The sequence below is a fragment of the Rhinichthys klamathensis genome, unplaced genomic scaffold (genome assembly GCF_029890125.1).
Source record: "Rhinichthys klamathensis goyatoka isolate OS25496 unplaced genomic scaffold, OSU_Roscu_1.1 h1tg000059l_1, whole genome shotgun sequence".
Taxonomy (NCBI): Eukaryota; Metazoa; Chordata; class Actinopteri; order Cypriniformes; family Leuciscidae; genus Rhinichthys; species Rhinichthys klamathensis.
In genome coordinates this window covers 9,896,808-9,915,425 of record NW_026606604.1, presented here as the reverse complement: position 1 = coordinate 9,915,425, position 18,618 = coordinate 9,896,808, and the positions used below count along the sequence as shown (strand labels likewise).

Genomic DNA, 18,618 nt, shown 5'->3' with positions numbered 1-18,618 from the left:
GGATCATGTGACACTGAAGACTGGAGTAATGATGCTGAAAATTCAGCTTTGATCACAGGAATAAATTACATTTTAAAATATATTAAAATAACAATACTGCCATTTTAAATTGTAATAATATTTCACAATTTTACTGTTTTTACAGTATTTTTGATCAACTTCTTTCAAAAACATAAAAAGTCGTACCGACCCCAAACTTTTGAACAGTAGTGTATGTGAACAGACATGACTAGATTCTCCTTTTCTCATATATTATTACTTATTTTTATAATTGACCCATAATGCTCTCCGATTAGACAGATAACAGATAGAAATGTAGTTTCAAGTTAACATTAAATCAAAAACGTCTTTCTTAATTCACATTTCTGGTCTTACAGTAAATGATACGATGGCACCCATTATTCCAAAGACAAAAATATAATTCCACCTCTGAACCGACTTTCCATTTTAGCCTTCTTATTTTTCAACCCCTCCCCTCCAACCACTTATAAGAGCCCACTTTTCACCATCCAATCAATTCCCGATGGATCAAATCGAGCCTCGCCCTACATTTTGTCTCACTGAACATCCTGTTTCACACACACACACACAACAAAGGGTGGCGAATGGCATTTCATGCTCTTTGAGGCAGCGACTTTGTTACAAAACTCATCAGGGCGGCATCTGAAATTCCCTGCAAGATGTGACTAAGAAATTCAGCATCGCAGATCCTCATGTGTGAACTTATGTGTGAACACAGAGTCCAAAACACTCAAGCATGAACTGGCTCATTATTTTCAATGAGAAATCTGTTGCTATTATCAGCTATCACGCTGCATAATAAGGAATGATACAGAGAATAAAATGTTTGCTGTAGGCCGATATCATTTAAAGGTAAGTGTAGACTTTGACACAAAGAAATGCACAAAACAACTTGCATTGCATTAGTATAAAGACAATTCATGCAGCTGAATAATAAGACGCATGCAACAAGCCATTTACCATGGAAGCTTGTTTCCGCCACAGAATAAAACACTTTAAAAGAGTTTTCACACAATTCTGACTTTATATCTTCAATTCTGAGAAATAAAGTCATAATTGTGAGATATAAACTCAAATTTGCGAGATATAAACTCACAATTCTCAATTCTGACTTTATGACACGCAATTGAGACTTTATATCATGCAATTCTGACTTTATATCTTCCAATTGCATGTTATAATCTCAGAATTGCGAGATATAAACATGCAATTCTGAGAAAAAAGTTGTGCTTTTTTTCAAAAGTTGTTTATGTCTCACAATTCTGACTTTCTAAGATGCAGTTGCGACTTTATATCACACAATTCTGACTTTATAACTCGCAATTGCAACTTTATATCACGCAATTCTGACTTGTGAGATGTAAACTCGCAATTGTGAGAAAATAAAGTCAGAATTGTGAGATAAAAAGTCACAATTACCTTTTTTATTTCTTTATTCTGTGACGGAAACAAGCTTCCATAATTTACAAACTACACCTGCCACAAAAAGTATTTGGACACTTAAAGGTACACTATGTAACTTTTGGCCCTATAGCTGTATGCATTTTGGGGAAGAACATTGTTTTGGATGTGCTTCAGCGCAGCTCATCTCCGAAAAGCCAAGCCAATGTTGATATTGGTTTTATTACGAGCTTTGTCGCATTCTCTTTTTGCCAGCAGGCTCATACTTAAAAATGTATGAATGTCATTGCATTAGAGGTAAAACATCAAATCAAGCGACGTTTATTTTAAAGAAAGATATACAAGCACACTTTTTTTAAGCACAAAATAGTTCCTCAAATGGATCATGTTCATCCAGTAGTTAAATGACTTCATACATCAGCTAAAAAACATCAAAACACTAGGTTAAAAGACTGAGCAAACATGATGAAGACAAATTAGTCAAAAGAAAAGACGATTTACTTGATTTAATATTTGGAATCCAATGCAAAGACATTCATTTATTGTTAAGTGTCCAATACCTGAAATCTTAAATGCAACTTTTGACAACTGCACGTATGAAAAGGCGTCAGAAAAGCCATAAACTGACACTCGGAAGCAGGTAGTGAACTCTCTGGCTTACCTGGGCGCCTCAGCGATGCAGTCAGGCAGAACTGCAAACAGAAAAAGAGAGAGAAAGAGTAAACACACATGTTTACATTTCCAGCAGCGAGCCGGCCCCTCCAGCACCTGCCTGTGATCCTTCACACACCTCTCGCTTTAATGTCACACTCAGACGGACACAATGATGAAGGCTCCTGCTGACTCGCTGAGAGACGCTTGTGTTGAGGATACAACTCTTCTGGCATACAAAACATCTCAAGCAAAAAACTTCCTCTACCTCTTTTTTTTGGATAGCAGCAAAAAGGATGCAAATCCATACAAAACAAAAAGATGCAAATAAGGCTTCAGGTATTTTTTAAAACCACGTTAGAGAGGATCTCCGCTTGTCCGGTATCAGTTGACCCTATTTTGCTAGTGGATTCACAGCCCATAATGTCTTATTTAGAACCTTAAAGGGTTCTTTCAGGCACTTCATTTACAGAACCTTTTAGGGGCTTCCATCATGGGGTCATTTTTATAAATTAAACAGCTCGTTAACATACATTAAAGTAACCCATTAAACATGAAAGTATTATGCAATCATTCAAGATATTTCTCCTAAAGCATTCTCTAAAATGAAGGCAAGAACCCTAGGGTTCAGAGAACCTTATTTCTAAGAGTGCACCAAACCTGAAAGAGAGAAAGCCATTCAGGTTTGGAACAATGACAAAATTGTCATTTTTGAGTGCTCTGGCCCTTTAAGGTCAGGCATTCTGGGTAATGTCTTTCTTATGAAGTAGGGCTGAACTTCAAACAGTTTATCATGTCTTTATGTCAATTGCAACTAGTTAATTTACTTATCATTATAAGTAAAAATGGAGTTGTTGCATAAAATAGATATGTTTGTTGATGCAAGTATTTCAGTCTTATTATACATAATATTAATAATACAATAAAATAATATGCATATTACATTATAACTACAAAATACATTAAAATACATTATATTAAATAAAAAAATATATTAAATAAAATACCATTAAAATTCATTATATTTAAATAATTGTTTTATATTTATTTATACAATTATATATATTTTTAAATTACATATATTACATATTATACTTTTATTATATTATTATATGTTTGACTTGAATAAAACTGAATATGTTTCTACAAGATGCACTTTTTAGGTTACCAGACACACATTTTGTAGACTAAATGAAAGGAAAGGTAAAATGAAAATTCTCTGACAGGGATGAATTGTTTTATATATCATAAAGCATGTTCAGGATGCAAAATATTTTCTCTTGGGGCAAAATTAGCAACTGACTACACAGTGTAAGACAATACACAGGTCTGGATTTGCATGGGGGGGAAAGCTGGATCACTTTACTAAACAGTGTTTAACAATCACAGCTCTGACAACATGATATATTCAAAGCCTCACTGTGAACTTAGTCTCAGGAGATGTACAGACAGACAGAGAGAGAGAGAGAGAGAGAGAGAGAGAGAGAGAGAGAAGGAATGTGTGTCAGTAGGAGAGAATATCTCATTCACAGCTTCACCTCAATCCCATGGTGAAGACTCAATAAAACACCATCATGAATTTTTACCGGCACATTAAAGGGCCAGGCGCACATGAGCGGTACAGTACGTGGCTCTAAACACTTGAATAATGATGTCCCCTGTCATGCTTTAGTCGCTCTTCCCATTCACGACGCCCTCCTTAACTCGTTTGAAAGAATATTGCCACATAATGAAGTCACTGTCTATGCATAATGCATCGCCGCGGCAACCGCACCTCTCTCCAGCTAAAGAGGATTAATATTAAAATTGACAGATCTGATGTGAGACCGTTAAACTAACACTTCAGATCAAATGTGCGTAGGAAAAGGGTGTGCGCGCACGCGGGCCTGTCAGGAAGCGTCGCTGAGGCATCATGGGAAATGTGTTCAGCTTGTTTATGTGAACTCTGTACAGGGCAAATATAATGCATGTTTATACAAACCAATAATGCGTTCTAAAAAGTGTTATGAGATCATGTTTCATAACAAGTGCATGAAATAAATATTATGTTGCAGAGGTAATGGGTTATACATCTTTACAATGATATGAAGCACTTTAACGCTTTATGCAAAAATGTATTACGCCATTGAAGTTTATAAAATGCTGAACAGATGTTAATTAAAATATGTAAATAAGAGTTGACATTTCTAACTATTTGAATATAAATCACTGAGTATACTGTTGATAATTATAAGTCAAATTTAAAAAGTCAAGCTAGATATTTACTTGATCTGAACCTTAATAAAGAATTAATTTAAAAAAGATTTATTAACCTAATAAAGATAGATTGATATATAAAACATATCATTAAAAATAGATTGCAATGTATAACGTAACAATGCAGATATTGTTACGTTATATTGTTACAATTTATGTTATACCTTGTTACTTTATGTGTCATATCATGTCACATGCCATGTCATGTTATCTTATGTTATGGTATATTATATTATTAAAAAATAGTCTTTATATATTTTTAAACTTGTGAAGCACTTACTTGTGCCATCACATGTTTCGCTGTGATTCTCTTCACTGTCAGACTCCATCTGGAAATAAAAACAGAAAAAAAAGTTAATAACAAATAGCAATTTTCAATTCCAGAGATTTATAATCCTGTTTAATAACTCATCTCAGCAGGATCTCATCATCAGAGTGACAGCTAAGTTCCTGTCAGTTTATGTTATTAATAAGTAAGCCAGATTATTGTCATACAAAGAGTTGATCACATTTCCTTTGCACTTTCAGAAACACCCCATCTGCAAGGCATCACAACTTTAGATCTTAAAAAAAAATGAATGAATAAGTTTAAAATTCTAGGATTACAGTAAATAATAGTAGTAAAAAACCTAATCCAATCAAGTCTGTGATTCCTGGAGCGTGCAATCAGGCGTCAGCACAAGAAATGAAAGGTCAGTGAACTTTATGACAAATAAAAGAGGGAGATTTCACGCAGTGGCTCAGGTCCGTTACGGGCATTGTGTGCCGGGCTTCATATTTTGGCTTGATTTAATTGACTTAGCATCTGCACAGAACTACAGCAGCAAGCAGAGAACAGTCACACAGGCCTTCACTTTTAAGAGGGTGAGACAGGGGCGAGCAAAAATATAATAATGCAAAAACCAGCGACAAACAAAAGTAGTAGTGTGTGTGTGTGTGTGTGTGTTTAGACAAAAAGAGTTGTTAATACCGCTGCACCTACTCACTCACTCACTCTCCCTCTCTCTCTCTCTCGGTTTCTCTCTGCCAGCAGTGCCTTGCTGATCCCAAATAAAACCTATTAAATGTAATTATTCTGGGCTGATGGCGCTCTATAGCGGTCGGAGGGTCTGGTGAGCTCGGTGAGTCACTGGCTGGGCTGTTACTTCGCTTATAATGGGAAACATGACTCCTATCTCCCCTTCTCTCGGCTTGGCTGTTGTGATTGAAGCCACTGACCTGTCATACATTTATAATAGGGGGAGCAGGTGTGGCATTGATGGACCTTAATTTCCTTTAATAAACCTTTTATGTGGCCCACTCTTAATGCCACGCCGGCCCTCTCCCGGCTCCCGACGCGTAATAGCTTCATTACTTTTGATTACTGGGGGCCCCTATTGAGACAAACAACTCCCAAACACTATAGATTACATTCTGTAAAAACTAATGTACCTGATTAGTTCATTACACTGGCTCGCTCGTGTACACACAGACGCACGCTAACACACGCAACGCCAGAAGTGCCCTGACGCTTCCGGACGGGCTTTTCTGAACACCTCTTGAAAGCTGAAACTATTAAAAAACTGCGAGAGCCAGGTTTTCGTATCGTGATTTCTGTATTGTTTCGCTGAGAGAGTAAAAAGAAAAGCTTTTATCAGCTCCGACAAGCACAGGGCTTTATTTCAACAAAGGTTACGCAGATTTCGAGGGTTACGTAATTTGATATTTGGTATGTTCAGAGCGGAAACTTTGACATGAGGAGGAGAGTGATCAGGCAACAGCTGCTCACTAACAATCCCTTAAAATACACATCACCACCGTACAAAAAACCAAAACATATGTCAACAAGCGTCGCCGGCCTCAGGTAGCGAGTCAGTTTCAACTGAGCCTGACAAAAACAACTTTAGACAATAGCACAAGTGATTCCCCAGACAAACTACAAACAAACTTTGCATGCTTTACTATAATATAAAAAAAAAATCATATACTTTTAAAATACTGCGCAACTGTCACTTAAAGAAGCTGCATTGTCTGCAAAACTAAAATCATCAAGTTTGTTCATATTAAATAATATATTATGATGGAATATAACCTTTTTGAAGTGTTGTACTGGTAACAATACTTTTAAAATGATTTTGTAGCATATAGGCTAAGCAAAAAAAAAATTCTCACAGACTCAAAAATGATTTATACTAAAACGTTAGAAAAATATTAGTTAAAAAATGTATAGTTATGCACTAACATAGTTATGAACAGCAGTTGCCCCAAAGACTTTCATTTTAAGTGCATTATATTGAAAATGTTGACCAAAATAAAAATAAAAAATAAATAAATAAAATAAAAGTACAAAAAATAGATAAAGTACTCAGAATGGCTACTAGAGAAATGTACTACATGTGTTTATGCATTATAAAACATTTTTAAAACAACAGATGTTGCATCCAAAATGTTTAAAACATTTTTAACAGTGCAATACTTTTCTACTTTAATAAGCCTAAATGATTATGTAGTGTGTAAATACACACCAACATGAAAAACAGAGGCAAATTCTTTTTTTTAGTCCACAAATTGATGAACAAGAGTGTATAAACCACTGGAAGTGGACACGTGAGATACTCTGACTGAATCAATGGCCAATATATGTCCACTGCAGAAAGAATGACTAACTTTACCTTTGTTTGTTTGGTCTGTACTGAATAAGATGCTCTGCGAGGTCCCAGCGGGCCGCTCCGGTTACTGCACACACGTTTCTTCAGCTGTTCTAAGATGTGAGTGTGACATTCATGCTCTGAGTGAAGAAGAAAATGACAAAAGATATCAACGACAAGTATATTTGAATGACTAGTGTGGAATCCGTTTTTTAATCCCAAATGTGTCCTTTAGAGAAAACACAACACAAAATACAGCAGTTATAAGGACATTTTTATTGTAAAACATTAAAAAGATATTTCTACCCTGTTGAAAATCACTATAACTCAATGCAGTCAGGTTGCTTTAGTCATATTAAATCATTCTTGTGAGATTTTTTAGCTTGTGCATACTTTTTAAAGAGACAGTTCATTATTAATTCACTTCCGCTTGGACATTTAGGAGTTGTTCGAATAGAAACGCTATTCATGCTCAGAGTGAAAGAAAGACAAAAGATATCAAGGGCAACTTGAATCGCACTTTACGGAGTATGACTAGTGTGAAATAAATGTTTAACTTACAAATGTGTCCTAAAGTGAAACCATGACCACAAAAACTGCAGTTATAAGACATTTCTGATGTGCAGTTTTAACTTTAAAAATCTATTTATATCTGTTAAAATGAACTCAAAGCCATATTAAATTATACTTTTTTTTGTTGCCATTTTTAGCTAACAGTGCACAGTTTAAAAACACTTATTTTAAATTCACTTCCGCTTGGACGACTACATTCAGGAGTTGTTCGAAGCGCTAACCGTGAATGTTACAAACGCTGCCGTTGAGAAACCTGGGACCGAATTACCAGACAAGACCTCATGTGGCTTTCTTAACAAGATGCAAATTGATTGCTTGACAGAAATCAAATAGCTTGTGTGTAATTAATATGGTTAATCCGGGAAGAGTTTTGTGTGATTGCGCGCATCGGGACAATTTAAACGCTGCGCTACACAACGCCTGAGCTCTGCTATTGGTGAGCCATTCATGCCTGTTGGCTTTGAGAGCGAGAAAGAGAGAGAGAGAGAGAGAGAGAGAGAGAGAGAGAGAGAGAGAGAGAGAGAGAGAGAGTAAGAGAGAGCTTTGTGTTAATTATGGCTAAAAACTCCCAGCATCTTTTGCCCGTTGGCCCCCACCACTACACGAGCACAGGGGCCCGGGGACGAGGAGGGGGCCCCCCTCATTAGCATAAGAAGAAAAACGGCCCACTCCTTGAGCGGCCCGTCATCTGCTGAATCATTATAAGGGGGTTTCTCTCGCCCCTTCTGCGCGCAGACAGCGTCCCTCTGAGGGCCGGGCCACTAATGTGCATGGCCTCGCGGTCTCCAAGGAGATAGTGCTTCCTGATGCGGCGTGCGTGCGTGTGTGCGTGTGTACGTCTGCGCGTGTGCGTATGCGACCGCTGCACTTTGCCCTAACCCATCTGCTCTTTTTCTCAAAGCCCCGTCTGAGCCCAAGCCAGAGAGTTGCACTTTACAGCCTCTAGACATCAATGGGCGTGATTTAATTCAAATGAACGACACGACGACCCTTAAAAACACACATACAAAGAAGATTAGTGTTAACATACACAAATGAGAAAGAAAATATGAATGACATTTTCTGGTCAAAACAGAAACGCACACGCTATCATTAAAGGCCTGGTACAATGTTAGCGCATTTCTAGGCTTTAACACATGAATGCTAACATCATCGAAAATAAGACAAACAAACAGACAACGACACAATGCATATGGTAATTATGTTTGTTATCAGCATCACGATCGCTCATCGGATTTAACCGCTCAAGGGACGACTGCTAGTAATCAAACCTCAAATCATCTTTAGCTTTATTATGACATGCACAGAAATAGTATTCCAGGTTAAATTGCAAGTTAAGCGACAATATTTGTGTATTCTGTAGATTAGCACGGAAAATATTTTTAGGAAAAACAAACGTGCATTGAGAGTTATGCACTTACAATGGAAGTCTATGGGGCAAGCGTACAAACTTGTGTTTTAACTTATATTTGACACAGAATTCACTTCTATTTAACGATTTCAATTCATTGTTTGAAAAAACAGGTTACACTTTATTTTTAGGTGTCCATGTTAGAGAGTAATTAACTAAATGTACTTACTATAGAGTTAGGGATAGGATTAGGTTTTAGTTTTTTAAGGTTAGCAGCATGCAATTATGCATAAATTATAGTTATTATTATAGTAATAACATGTAACGTGTAACAAACACTGTAAAATAAAGTGTAACAAAAACATACTTGAAATAAAATAAAATAAACTTAATCTAACTTACTAAAATAACAAGCTAAAAATAAAATAAAAACAATTTCGAAATAATTTTAAGAAAAAAAAAGAAAAACTAAAAACACTTTTACAAAAAATGAAAGAGGAAAACAAAAAAAAACGACTCAAATTATTAACAGAAAATATTCATGATAAAGCAAACACTTATTGTGGATGTTAGATCAAAATGGATCAAAATTAATAACAGTTAATTTATTTTCATAATAAATGTAAATAATAGCAGTAATAGCATTTTGATGTTAAATATAAGTTAGAAACTGATGGTTAAAATTTTTTATTTATTAATAAATAAATAAAAAGTACATGCAGCATGCAACAATATTCACATAGACTTCCACTGTAAGTGCACTTTTTTTGCACACATTTTTACAGGTTTTTCTAAACGAGTCGTCCAAGTTATTCATCTCATTTAATTGAAATTTAACACAACTTTTTTTAGACTTTTCAGAAGCGTATCTCTAAAAAAGAATGGCTTTTTTAAATGAAATGTGCACGCCTACAAGTGCTCTCTCGCTCACTCGCTCGCATTAAGATTTGTCTTTGTATCTCGACTTTGTAAAACGATAGAGGGTAAAAAAGTAGAAAGAAATAAGCCTAAAAAACATCCGAAGCACACTCAGTGCCCTTTTCCTTCCTGAATGACTGTTATGATTAGATTGTACTTTCAGTGTAATTACGGAATAAGCACTATGTGGCACTAAACAATGAATAAATAAAGACCTCCAGCTCTATCTCCACCCAGATACCTCCCTCCCTCCCTTCTTCTCTCTCCTTCCAATCACCTTTCCCTGTTTTCTTCTCCTCTCCCTCTCTCTCTCTCTCCATATCACCTGTCTCGCTAGTATCGCACAGAGAGAGTTATGAAGACACACAGGATCTCATTGCAAGGTCACCCACTCTCTTTCTATCTCGCTCTCTCCCTCTTTTTGTTTGTCTGTAGCGTCTGGCTGGAAAAGGGTTAAGCCAGGAATGGATTTAATTATGGAATGAATGGAATCACAATGCGCCTGCAGCAAGTTTGTGCCTCCTTATTTATTAAAGCTGCTGATGGTCCAGGTTTGATGAGCCACTTCGGGCATAATTGAGTCATCATACAAAGAGGGTTCCACGCATTCAGAGAGGTTTTATCAGCTGCAAACAGACCTGATTACTGGCAATTACACTCTGATCTAGGAGGATGGTGGTGGGGGGGTGGGAGGGGTAACTTGTGTGTTTATAGTTTACCCCAGGAATAATTTCCACATTCATTTTACATGCTAAGTGTTTTTCTGTTGCGGCGTAATAAAGCGCAAAGCGAGAGATAGGAGCGTTTTACTTTCATTTTCCCCCTGCGCTGAATGTCTTACTGTAACCGGAAAAAAAAGGGGGAAAAGGAAGAAGAAAGGAAGAAAATAATTGCAATTGAATGCGCGTCGGCAGGGCGGTTGGGGGTTTTGTTTACATGCTTTTTGAAATAAAAAAGCACGCGGAGGTGTGAAGCAAACATTGACATATGTCTGAACTGGGTGGAGTTGAACACAATCCATTATTGTACATCGCTTTGATACTTTTTACTTCAATGGAAATGAATCACATGCACATCAAAGATTGATCAAATCTAAAACAAGAAATATTCACAATGATCGTTCACTATATAGGCCTTCTGCCTAAAAACAAAGGCAGGGAGATGTAAAGAAAAGGGACGCCTGAGATTAGAAGGGGCGGGTGTGTGTAAACGCGAGATATCAGTCTCCATGTACTTCATGCCAGAGACTTTAAACTGTGAAATCTGAGAACTCAAAAGCTGCTATTTTAACTTCTGTTAGCTCCTGGAATATGAGGCTATGTTTTCTTTCTAGGGCAAGCATAATTAGTTTCAGTATAATTACCTTAAAGTGCATCATCTGTCCCTAGGTCTAATGTGGGAGTAACTTCAAAGATACACTTGTTTCCAACTGTTTAAAGCATTTCTCATCTGATCAATTATTCGATGAGAAATCTGCCAGCAAACGCAGATGATAAAAAAGGTTGTTTGCAATGGAAACAGGCGTTCGCAAAGCTCCGAAGCTCGTGCAAACAGTTCTGCAAAAGTGACCAAATAAATTAATAAATTATAAGGTCACAAAAATAGATAAAATACTCCTATATCAGGTACAAAACCACATAATTAAATATCCATCCATCCATCTATCTATGAACTGTCCTGAATCATGTATATTCTTACTATTGCAAGCAAAAAAAAAAAATCATGTGTAATTTTTAGCAAATTTCTCATTGGAAATACTTTTTAAATGTGTATATATATCCAACAAATACACAATAATAGTAAGAATTTGTGATATATATATATATATATCGACATATATATTATTAATATTATATATACATAATATATAATATAATATTAAGAATTCATTGCAATATATATATATATATATATATATATATATAAAACAATTTAAATATATATAATACATTTAAAAAATGCCACTTGCCAGCAAACACACAACAAAATGTTGTTTCCAATAGTAAGAATTCATCATAAATAATACATTTTATTTATTTTTTATTTCTTCATTCATTATTCATCATTCAGTTAATAAAATTGATTAATGAATGAACAAACAAATAAATAAATAAATAATATTGTCAGGCACTTTACATATTTTTTGATAAAGTCTGATGGCCGGTTCTCCCTTTCCTGAAGCTCCTTTAAAATACAGTCCCATTTGACCAGCGAGAGATACTTCAATAAAGTCTAGTCAAAGACCTAGCTTAGGGACACAAATATATTCCAGAAAAAAAGTTATTGGGCAACGTGAACATATTTATTTATGCTAACAACTGCATTGTCTCTACATCTTCAATTCAAAGGCTGGCCTATCACTTCCCTTAATGTGCTTTGGAGAAGCATAAAAGGGCATCTGAAACGAAAATGAGATGCCACAATCGAGGCCAGGTGTTAGCGGGGACAACTTCCACGCCTGTTCTCCGTTATCAGCACGCACTGATCCGGCCCATTGTCTCAGGATGGGAAGGTATCTCAATAGAGAGGGTGCATGAGTACTACCAGGTGGTCGGCAATTTGTTGAAGCCGTGGCGACCATTCCAGCTAAATCCTGGAGCACAAAAGCCAGGTCTCCAGGCTCTGAAGCCCTTGGGTTCAAAAAATGGAAAAAGAGAAAGGGGGGGGGAAGTAGGCCTATATCACACGGGCAGGGTTTGAAAGGAGAAGACCCTTTAAACTCCTGATTCCTAATAAGATTGAAATGAACAGCTCGCATGGCAGCTGTACTTTTCCCAGGGTTAATTACCTTTCACTGCACTTGCCTAATGAGTCAGCTGTTCCTGTCATTAAACAACTCCACTTCACCATAGCTTCTTCATCCTCCACAAACACTGGCCCTCCTGTTTGCTCACTTGTTTCAGCAGCATGCGAGACGGAGAGAGAAAAAGGGAAAGGTTGCCCTTCATGGCATATGTTTGGAAATGGGCGGCCACTGACAGTGTTGAGCTCTGATTATGAAATCGAACCCCAAAACAATCTGGCAGTGCAAGTGAGGGTGACATACACTTGTGATTTAGATTCACTTCGCATAAATTGCTTTCTTCAAAATGAGACATTTTGCGGAGGGAAAAGTTACTTTTTGTGATTCCCAACCGGAGACCTTCGGGACAAAATATGATAGTGTAATCTGTCAAGTTTTACACTTAAAGTACAATATATGTGCTAACTACAATGATGGTATCAATTTAAAAAATAATAAAATAATACTAATTTGTGTTTAATGTCGTCATTTCAGTTCCTTTATAAGGACTAAAATATAATAATGTGTAGTCTGTCAAGTTTTACACTTGAAGTAGAATATATGAGCTTCTTATATTTAAAATTGTTCTTATAAGTAAAATAATTAAAAAAATACATTAATAGATTAAAACCACAACTAATTGTGAGTAATGTCATTATTGCATTTCCACTATGAGGACAAAAATATGACAATGCATAATCTGTACATTTTTACCCTCATATATGTGCTAATTATAATAATAGAATCAATTTACAAATGAATTATTATTAATTAATTATAGTTCTTTTATGACATATTTTTTCAGTTCCACTATGACAAAAAATGTATAACCTGTAAAGTTTTACACTCAAAGTAGAATATATGTGCTATACTTGAAATAAAAGTATTAATTTAAAAATAATAATATTAATAGATTAAAACCACAACTAATTGTAAGTACAGTAATGTCATTATTCCAGTTCCACTATAAAGACAAAAAATAATAATAAAGTGTAATCTGTAAAGTTTTACACTCAAAGTAGAATATATGCACTACTTTGTGAGTCTGTTTTTCACCCGCAATAGTTTTATTAGTTTGAACGCAACTTTTAATAGTATTACTGATCATTATTAATGCTAAATATTGTATATGAAATGTAAAATGAGCACAATAGGAACAGTAAAGATGAGGGATACTTGAGCCTTATTAATGGGGTTCTTTGGGCTACACATGTGACACTTCACCTCATAAACATGCACAAGCTGAGTCTAACAAACACACATCTTCAACGCAGACGGTGTCAAATCCCTATACAAAGCAAAGCGAGCAGGTCTATAACACGGTGGAAAGTCCTCTTTGGCATCTAAACAGACAGCAGCACCACGAGCTGAGCTTCAGCACATCTCCGCTGTGCTGTCATCAGTTCAGGCTGGATCCTGCAGCTCAGGCTGTTCGGGGACTTTTAAGTGATTTTTGCCAGTGTGTGGCGAAATCCCCAGGCCACCTGGATTACAAACTCTAGTCCTTTAACTCATGCCAGTCTAAATCCATGTTAACTCGGATTTACCTCTGGCATAGGAATTCCCAGTCCGAGTAAGCTTTGTTTGGAAAGAGTTGCGCCTAAGTATTTTATGCATTAAAAAGAGGTCTAGTGGGGAATTCTGATTTAACTAAAATGTCCAAACGGGCTGAGGGATCAGGATCATGGATTTATGAAGTCTCATTCTGTAATCTTCTAATAAACAGAATGGATGCGTGCACATTTTGTCATAAACTTGTTTTTACAACTTGCTTTTAAGGTGCTTACAATAAATGATGTCTATGCAAGAAATAGACTCCAAGAACATTTGCAATCATTTCTGTAATAGCCTTATTTTATCCTAATAACTACAATGCTTCTGCTAGCATAACAGTAACGACAACAACAACACACACACAATTCTACTTAAAGCTAATTATATATGAATTATATATACTATATGTAACTCTATAACCCATTTTTAGAATAAAAAAAAATCTATATACATTTATATGTATAATACACAAATTGTTTTTTCCAAATAAAACTATCCCAAAATGTCCTCATAGGGAAGTTCAGCTCACTTCTAAGCAAACGCGCACACACACCCACACACACGCACGCACACACACACACACACGTGACCCTACAGTGAGGTCACACTATTTTCTACTTAAAAGGTCAAAAAAGCCACATTATGAGTTTAAAACAAGCTTCCTAGACCAGCAGATGGAACTTGAACATGATTATATGCATCAGTAAAATGAATAATCTTTAAGGAAATGTAAATTTGACTTAACCCCCAGGATTTAATAAAGAGGATTCTGAACACTCTTAACCCATATTCTCATAGCCAGGAAAAAAAAAAAGATATGCATCGTTCAAATAACCAAATGTTCAATAAAGAAGTACTTTATAAATTGAAGTTGTTTCAATTTCCAGATTTCAAACTCTCTGCATTTGCTTTTATCAGATTGTGATTGACCACAACATTAGATATTACACTGAGTGTGTGTGTGTGTGTGTGTGTGCATCACATATGAACCACACGCTTATTTAAAAAATAACAAGCCATGTCGCAAACTATAAAAAATTAATTTTCAATATTATTGCATTTATGCTATTTCTAAATGTTATGCCAAATTTGTTGGGAACCAAAATCGCTATTTTATATTATAACAAAAAGAAATATTCAAAATAACTAAATTACACACATTTTAAAAAATCAAAAAATGGTAGGCATGAAATATCTGTTTTAAAAAAAATCTTTTTTACTTTAACCACATTATTAAAGCAACTATGCGGAAGCAAACTTTGAGAAAAGCCCAAAAATCAATTGATCCTCTGATTCAACAGTCATCCTGAAATAAGCAGTTAACCATGTAGCATAAAGTCCACTAAATCTGGCTTTTGACTTGCATCTTGGAAGAACCTACTTTAGTTTTGCCTGCAATACATGTATGTCAACTTGCCATGCATATGATCAAAAGCCACGCTTCCCAAAGCATAACTAAACAAAAACTACTAGATCCCAAATGAACAAGCTTCACAGCTAAAGATGAGAACATTGAGGCGGACACAAAAGTAAAGCGTGCATACGGAAAGACAAACAATGTATTAATTACAGTGAAGAGTTTTATCTAAAGAAGAGTGTCTCAACTCTGACTCTGAAACATGCTTCCAGGAGCATCACCCCTCTCAAACACGACCCTGGAAATGACAGCGTACAGAAAGCACTGCACTTGTCTTGATGCATTTCACAGATCAAGCCCTCCATCCAGCCAAGCATCTTTCTCACCCAACCCACCTCTCTCTTTCTCTTAACACACACAGACGGACACAAACACAGTCAGCGGGGCAGTGAAGGGCCACCTGACTTACCACATCCACGCGAGCTTTTCACAGCGACATGAAAGGTGTTGTTAGTGGAGAGCAGAGGAGGTGGGGTCGGGGTTACGCCGTGTCTTGCTGTTGTGTCGCGTGGCGAGAGGGGAAAGCGAGTGCTTTGGGTCTCGATCCCCCCGACTCGCCCCCCTTCAGCCTTTGTGTCATTCATTTAACCACCAATCTCATTAGGCAGCGACACACAATGGGCTGAACTATTTTCAGTATAAATAAACCACATGGTGACCCTCAAGGTATAACTTATGAAGGACTGTCTAATCTCATAAAAGATGGATAAAAAAAAAAAAGGCAAAGCAAAGGTCAAAAAATAAATTAATAAATAAAGATCAGAATGCTTTCATTTACGAACCTAAATAAAACATCAGTTTGTGGCTTAACATATTGAACATAAATGAATATAGTAAATGCAATTTATAATATTTAATTGTTAGTGTTTATTAATAGTTACAAAAGATGCAACATTAGGATAAATATGCAGTGTAAAATTTGCATAAATATTCTATTTAAATATAAATAAAATTTTAAACATAAACCAAGTGCATAAAGCATATCAAACTATTAATTAAATATTAAATATGTTAAAATTTTGTGCTTTAAAAATAAAATTATAAAGAGTGCATTGCCAATTTCACTTTTCAAAACAAAAAGAAACGTGTTTAAAAATCAAAGCGATGTAAATATAAAGTGTAACGCTATAAAGGAAAAAAATTCTGATTTATATATTTTTATACAAAAATATTTCCTAAATGTATCTACTGTGAGAATGCTGAAATAAGGTACAATTAGTTTTATTATTATTACTCCAAGGTTTTGGGAAAAAATAATAAAGATATAGAGTGCATTGCCAAAATCCCTCTTCAAAAAGTATTTTAAAATCAAAGCGATGCAAATATAAAACATGAATAGATAAAACATAGCAAACTATTAATGAAAAATTAAATATAAAAAATAAACGTTTCCTTAATATTTCTACTAGGACCATGACTAAAAAAAAACATACTGTTACTTCAATTACTACAGTGTTTTGGGGGAAAACAATGCTAAAAAAAAATTCAAAATGCCAAAAAGCCAATATCGCTCTTGAAAACAAAAAGAAATGTGTTTTAATATCAGAGCGACGTTTGGTAACGTTACACTGGCTGCTGTGTCCTTCTGACTCCAAAATTGTCTTTCTACTCATAATTCCATGTAAAATGCATTAAGGTGGGACTCACACCAGTGGCAGCTGTCCATAATCAGCAGGGACATGTCTATGGGCTAACTTGACCCATGTCAGTAGACAAAACAAACAGAGACACACACACACTATTAAAAAAAAAAAGAAAAGAAAAAAAAGATTTCTAAAGCCTAGGACTTGCCGAGCGAGGTCACTGGAGATTTTCCAGACAAACGCAATCCGGAGGGGTGGTGGATGGTGTGTGTGTGTGTGTGTGTGTGTGTGTGTGTGTGTGTGTGTGTGTGTGTTGAAGGGATGGTGGATGGTGTGTATGTGTGTGTGTGTGTGGTGAAGGGGTGGTGGATGGTGTGGTTAAAGGGGGGGGGGGGGGGGAAGAATAAAAAAGGACAGGCTTAGAATCTCATTTTACCAGACCGCACACAATCTGGGCTCCCACTGAACTATCTCTGCCTGACCGCTTTCTATTTATCCCTTATCAGTGTTTACCAACCGCTACTTCTCTTTCATTCATACTGTGCGGCAGTTCTCTTACTATCAGTCAACAGCTGACACCATGGAACAGCCTCAAAGGCATAGGAAAGGATCAAAACTGAACCAAAGCTGTTTAAACAATACAACAGAGGAAATAAATTCATAAATCCTAATTCTTCCCAACCCACAAGGGCGCAGGCAGATCCTTTATAGTTAGGCCAACAAACACACCCGCAGCCAATGAGGTAACACTGCTATCAAGGTAGATGCTGAAATATATTCAGAGGGAAAAAAAGTGTCAAAAAAGGCCCATGTAATTTTAATTACACAACATGGCTCACTGCCTTTTCCTGCTTTACTTTTATACTTACTTCTATTTTTGCCTGAGTACAAATTGATCTTCATGCTGGATTTTTTTTTTTTTTTTTTTCAGTTCGCACAATCACATTCGGTTATCTGTCATATGAAAGATATCTGCCTACAGATTCAAAGAAACATTTGATGCATCGCTTAAATCTCTCACAAACGCTTAAGCCAATCAGATGGAGAGGATTCAGTGGCTGTTGTTCTCATTTGGACATTTTCAGTTAATTGCAAATATAATTCTGGAGACATCGCATCAAACGGTCGGTGCTAAAAATCAAACGTTGCTCTATTGTGTGTAATCTTCCTGCCATGCTCCTGATTTCACTTGCATTTCTCCAACACACACACACACACACAGCGCTCTGTTTTCCTGGACTACTGTTCAAAAGTTAAGTAATTAATTACATTCAGTCTATCACCAGCTGCTCCACAGCAGATGGAACATTTTTAAAACCTTGTTGAATTAAACCCACAAAATTCATTTGCCTGGATTAACCAAGTGAAGTTTGTGCATGGATGGCTTTGTGCAAGGGGTTCAGGAAAAAAAAAACAGGTAACAAGATGTTACACGGGTACACAATTACCATGTGAACGTTTTGGTGTCGTATCTCTTGATTTAT

At 36.0% G+C, this 18,618-nt stretch overlaps 1 protein-coding gene across 6 annotated transcripts in view; it reads right to left on the bottom strand.

The window, feature by feature from the left end:
- Positions 1-18,618, bottom strand: part of st18 (ST18 C2H2C-type zinc finger transcription factor) — a 52,892-nt gene that overhangs the window by 26,435 nt on the left and 7,839 nt on the right. For 3 of the 6 annotated variants that reach the window (XM_056249307.1, XM_056249309.1, XM_056249310.1), the window contains 3 exons: positions 6,981-7,096; positions 4,610-4,658; positions 2,084-2,114 (listed from right to left, as the gene is read on the bottom strand). In XM_056249307.1, coding sequence (XP_056105282.1) covers positions 2,084-2,114; positions 4,610-4,658; positions 6,981-7,096 — 196 coding nt within the window. Of the gene's footprint in view, positions 1-2,083; positions 2,115-4,609; positions 4,659-6,980; positions 7,097-15,960; positions 16,083-18,618 lie in introns of those variants that run through there. The other 3 variants (XM_056249312.1, XM_056249313.1, XM_056249311.1) reach the window with 2 other exon arrangements.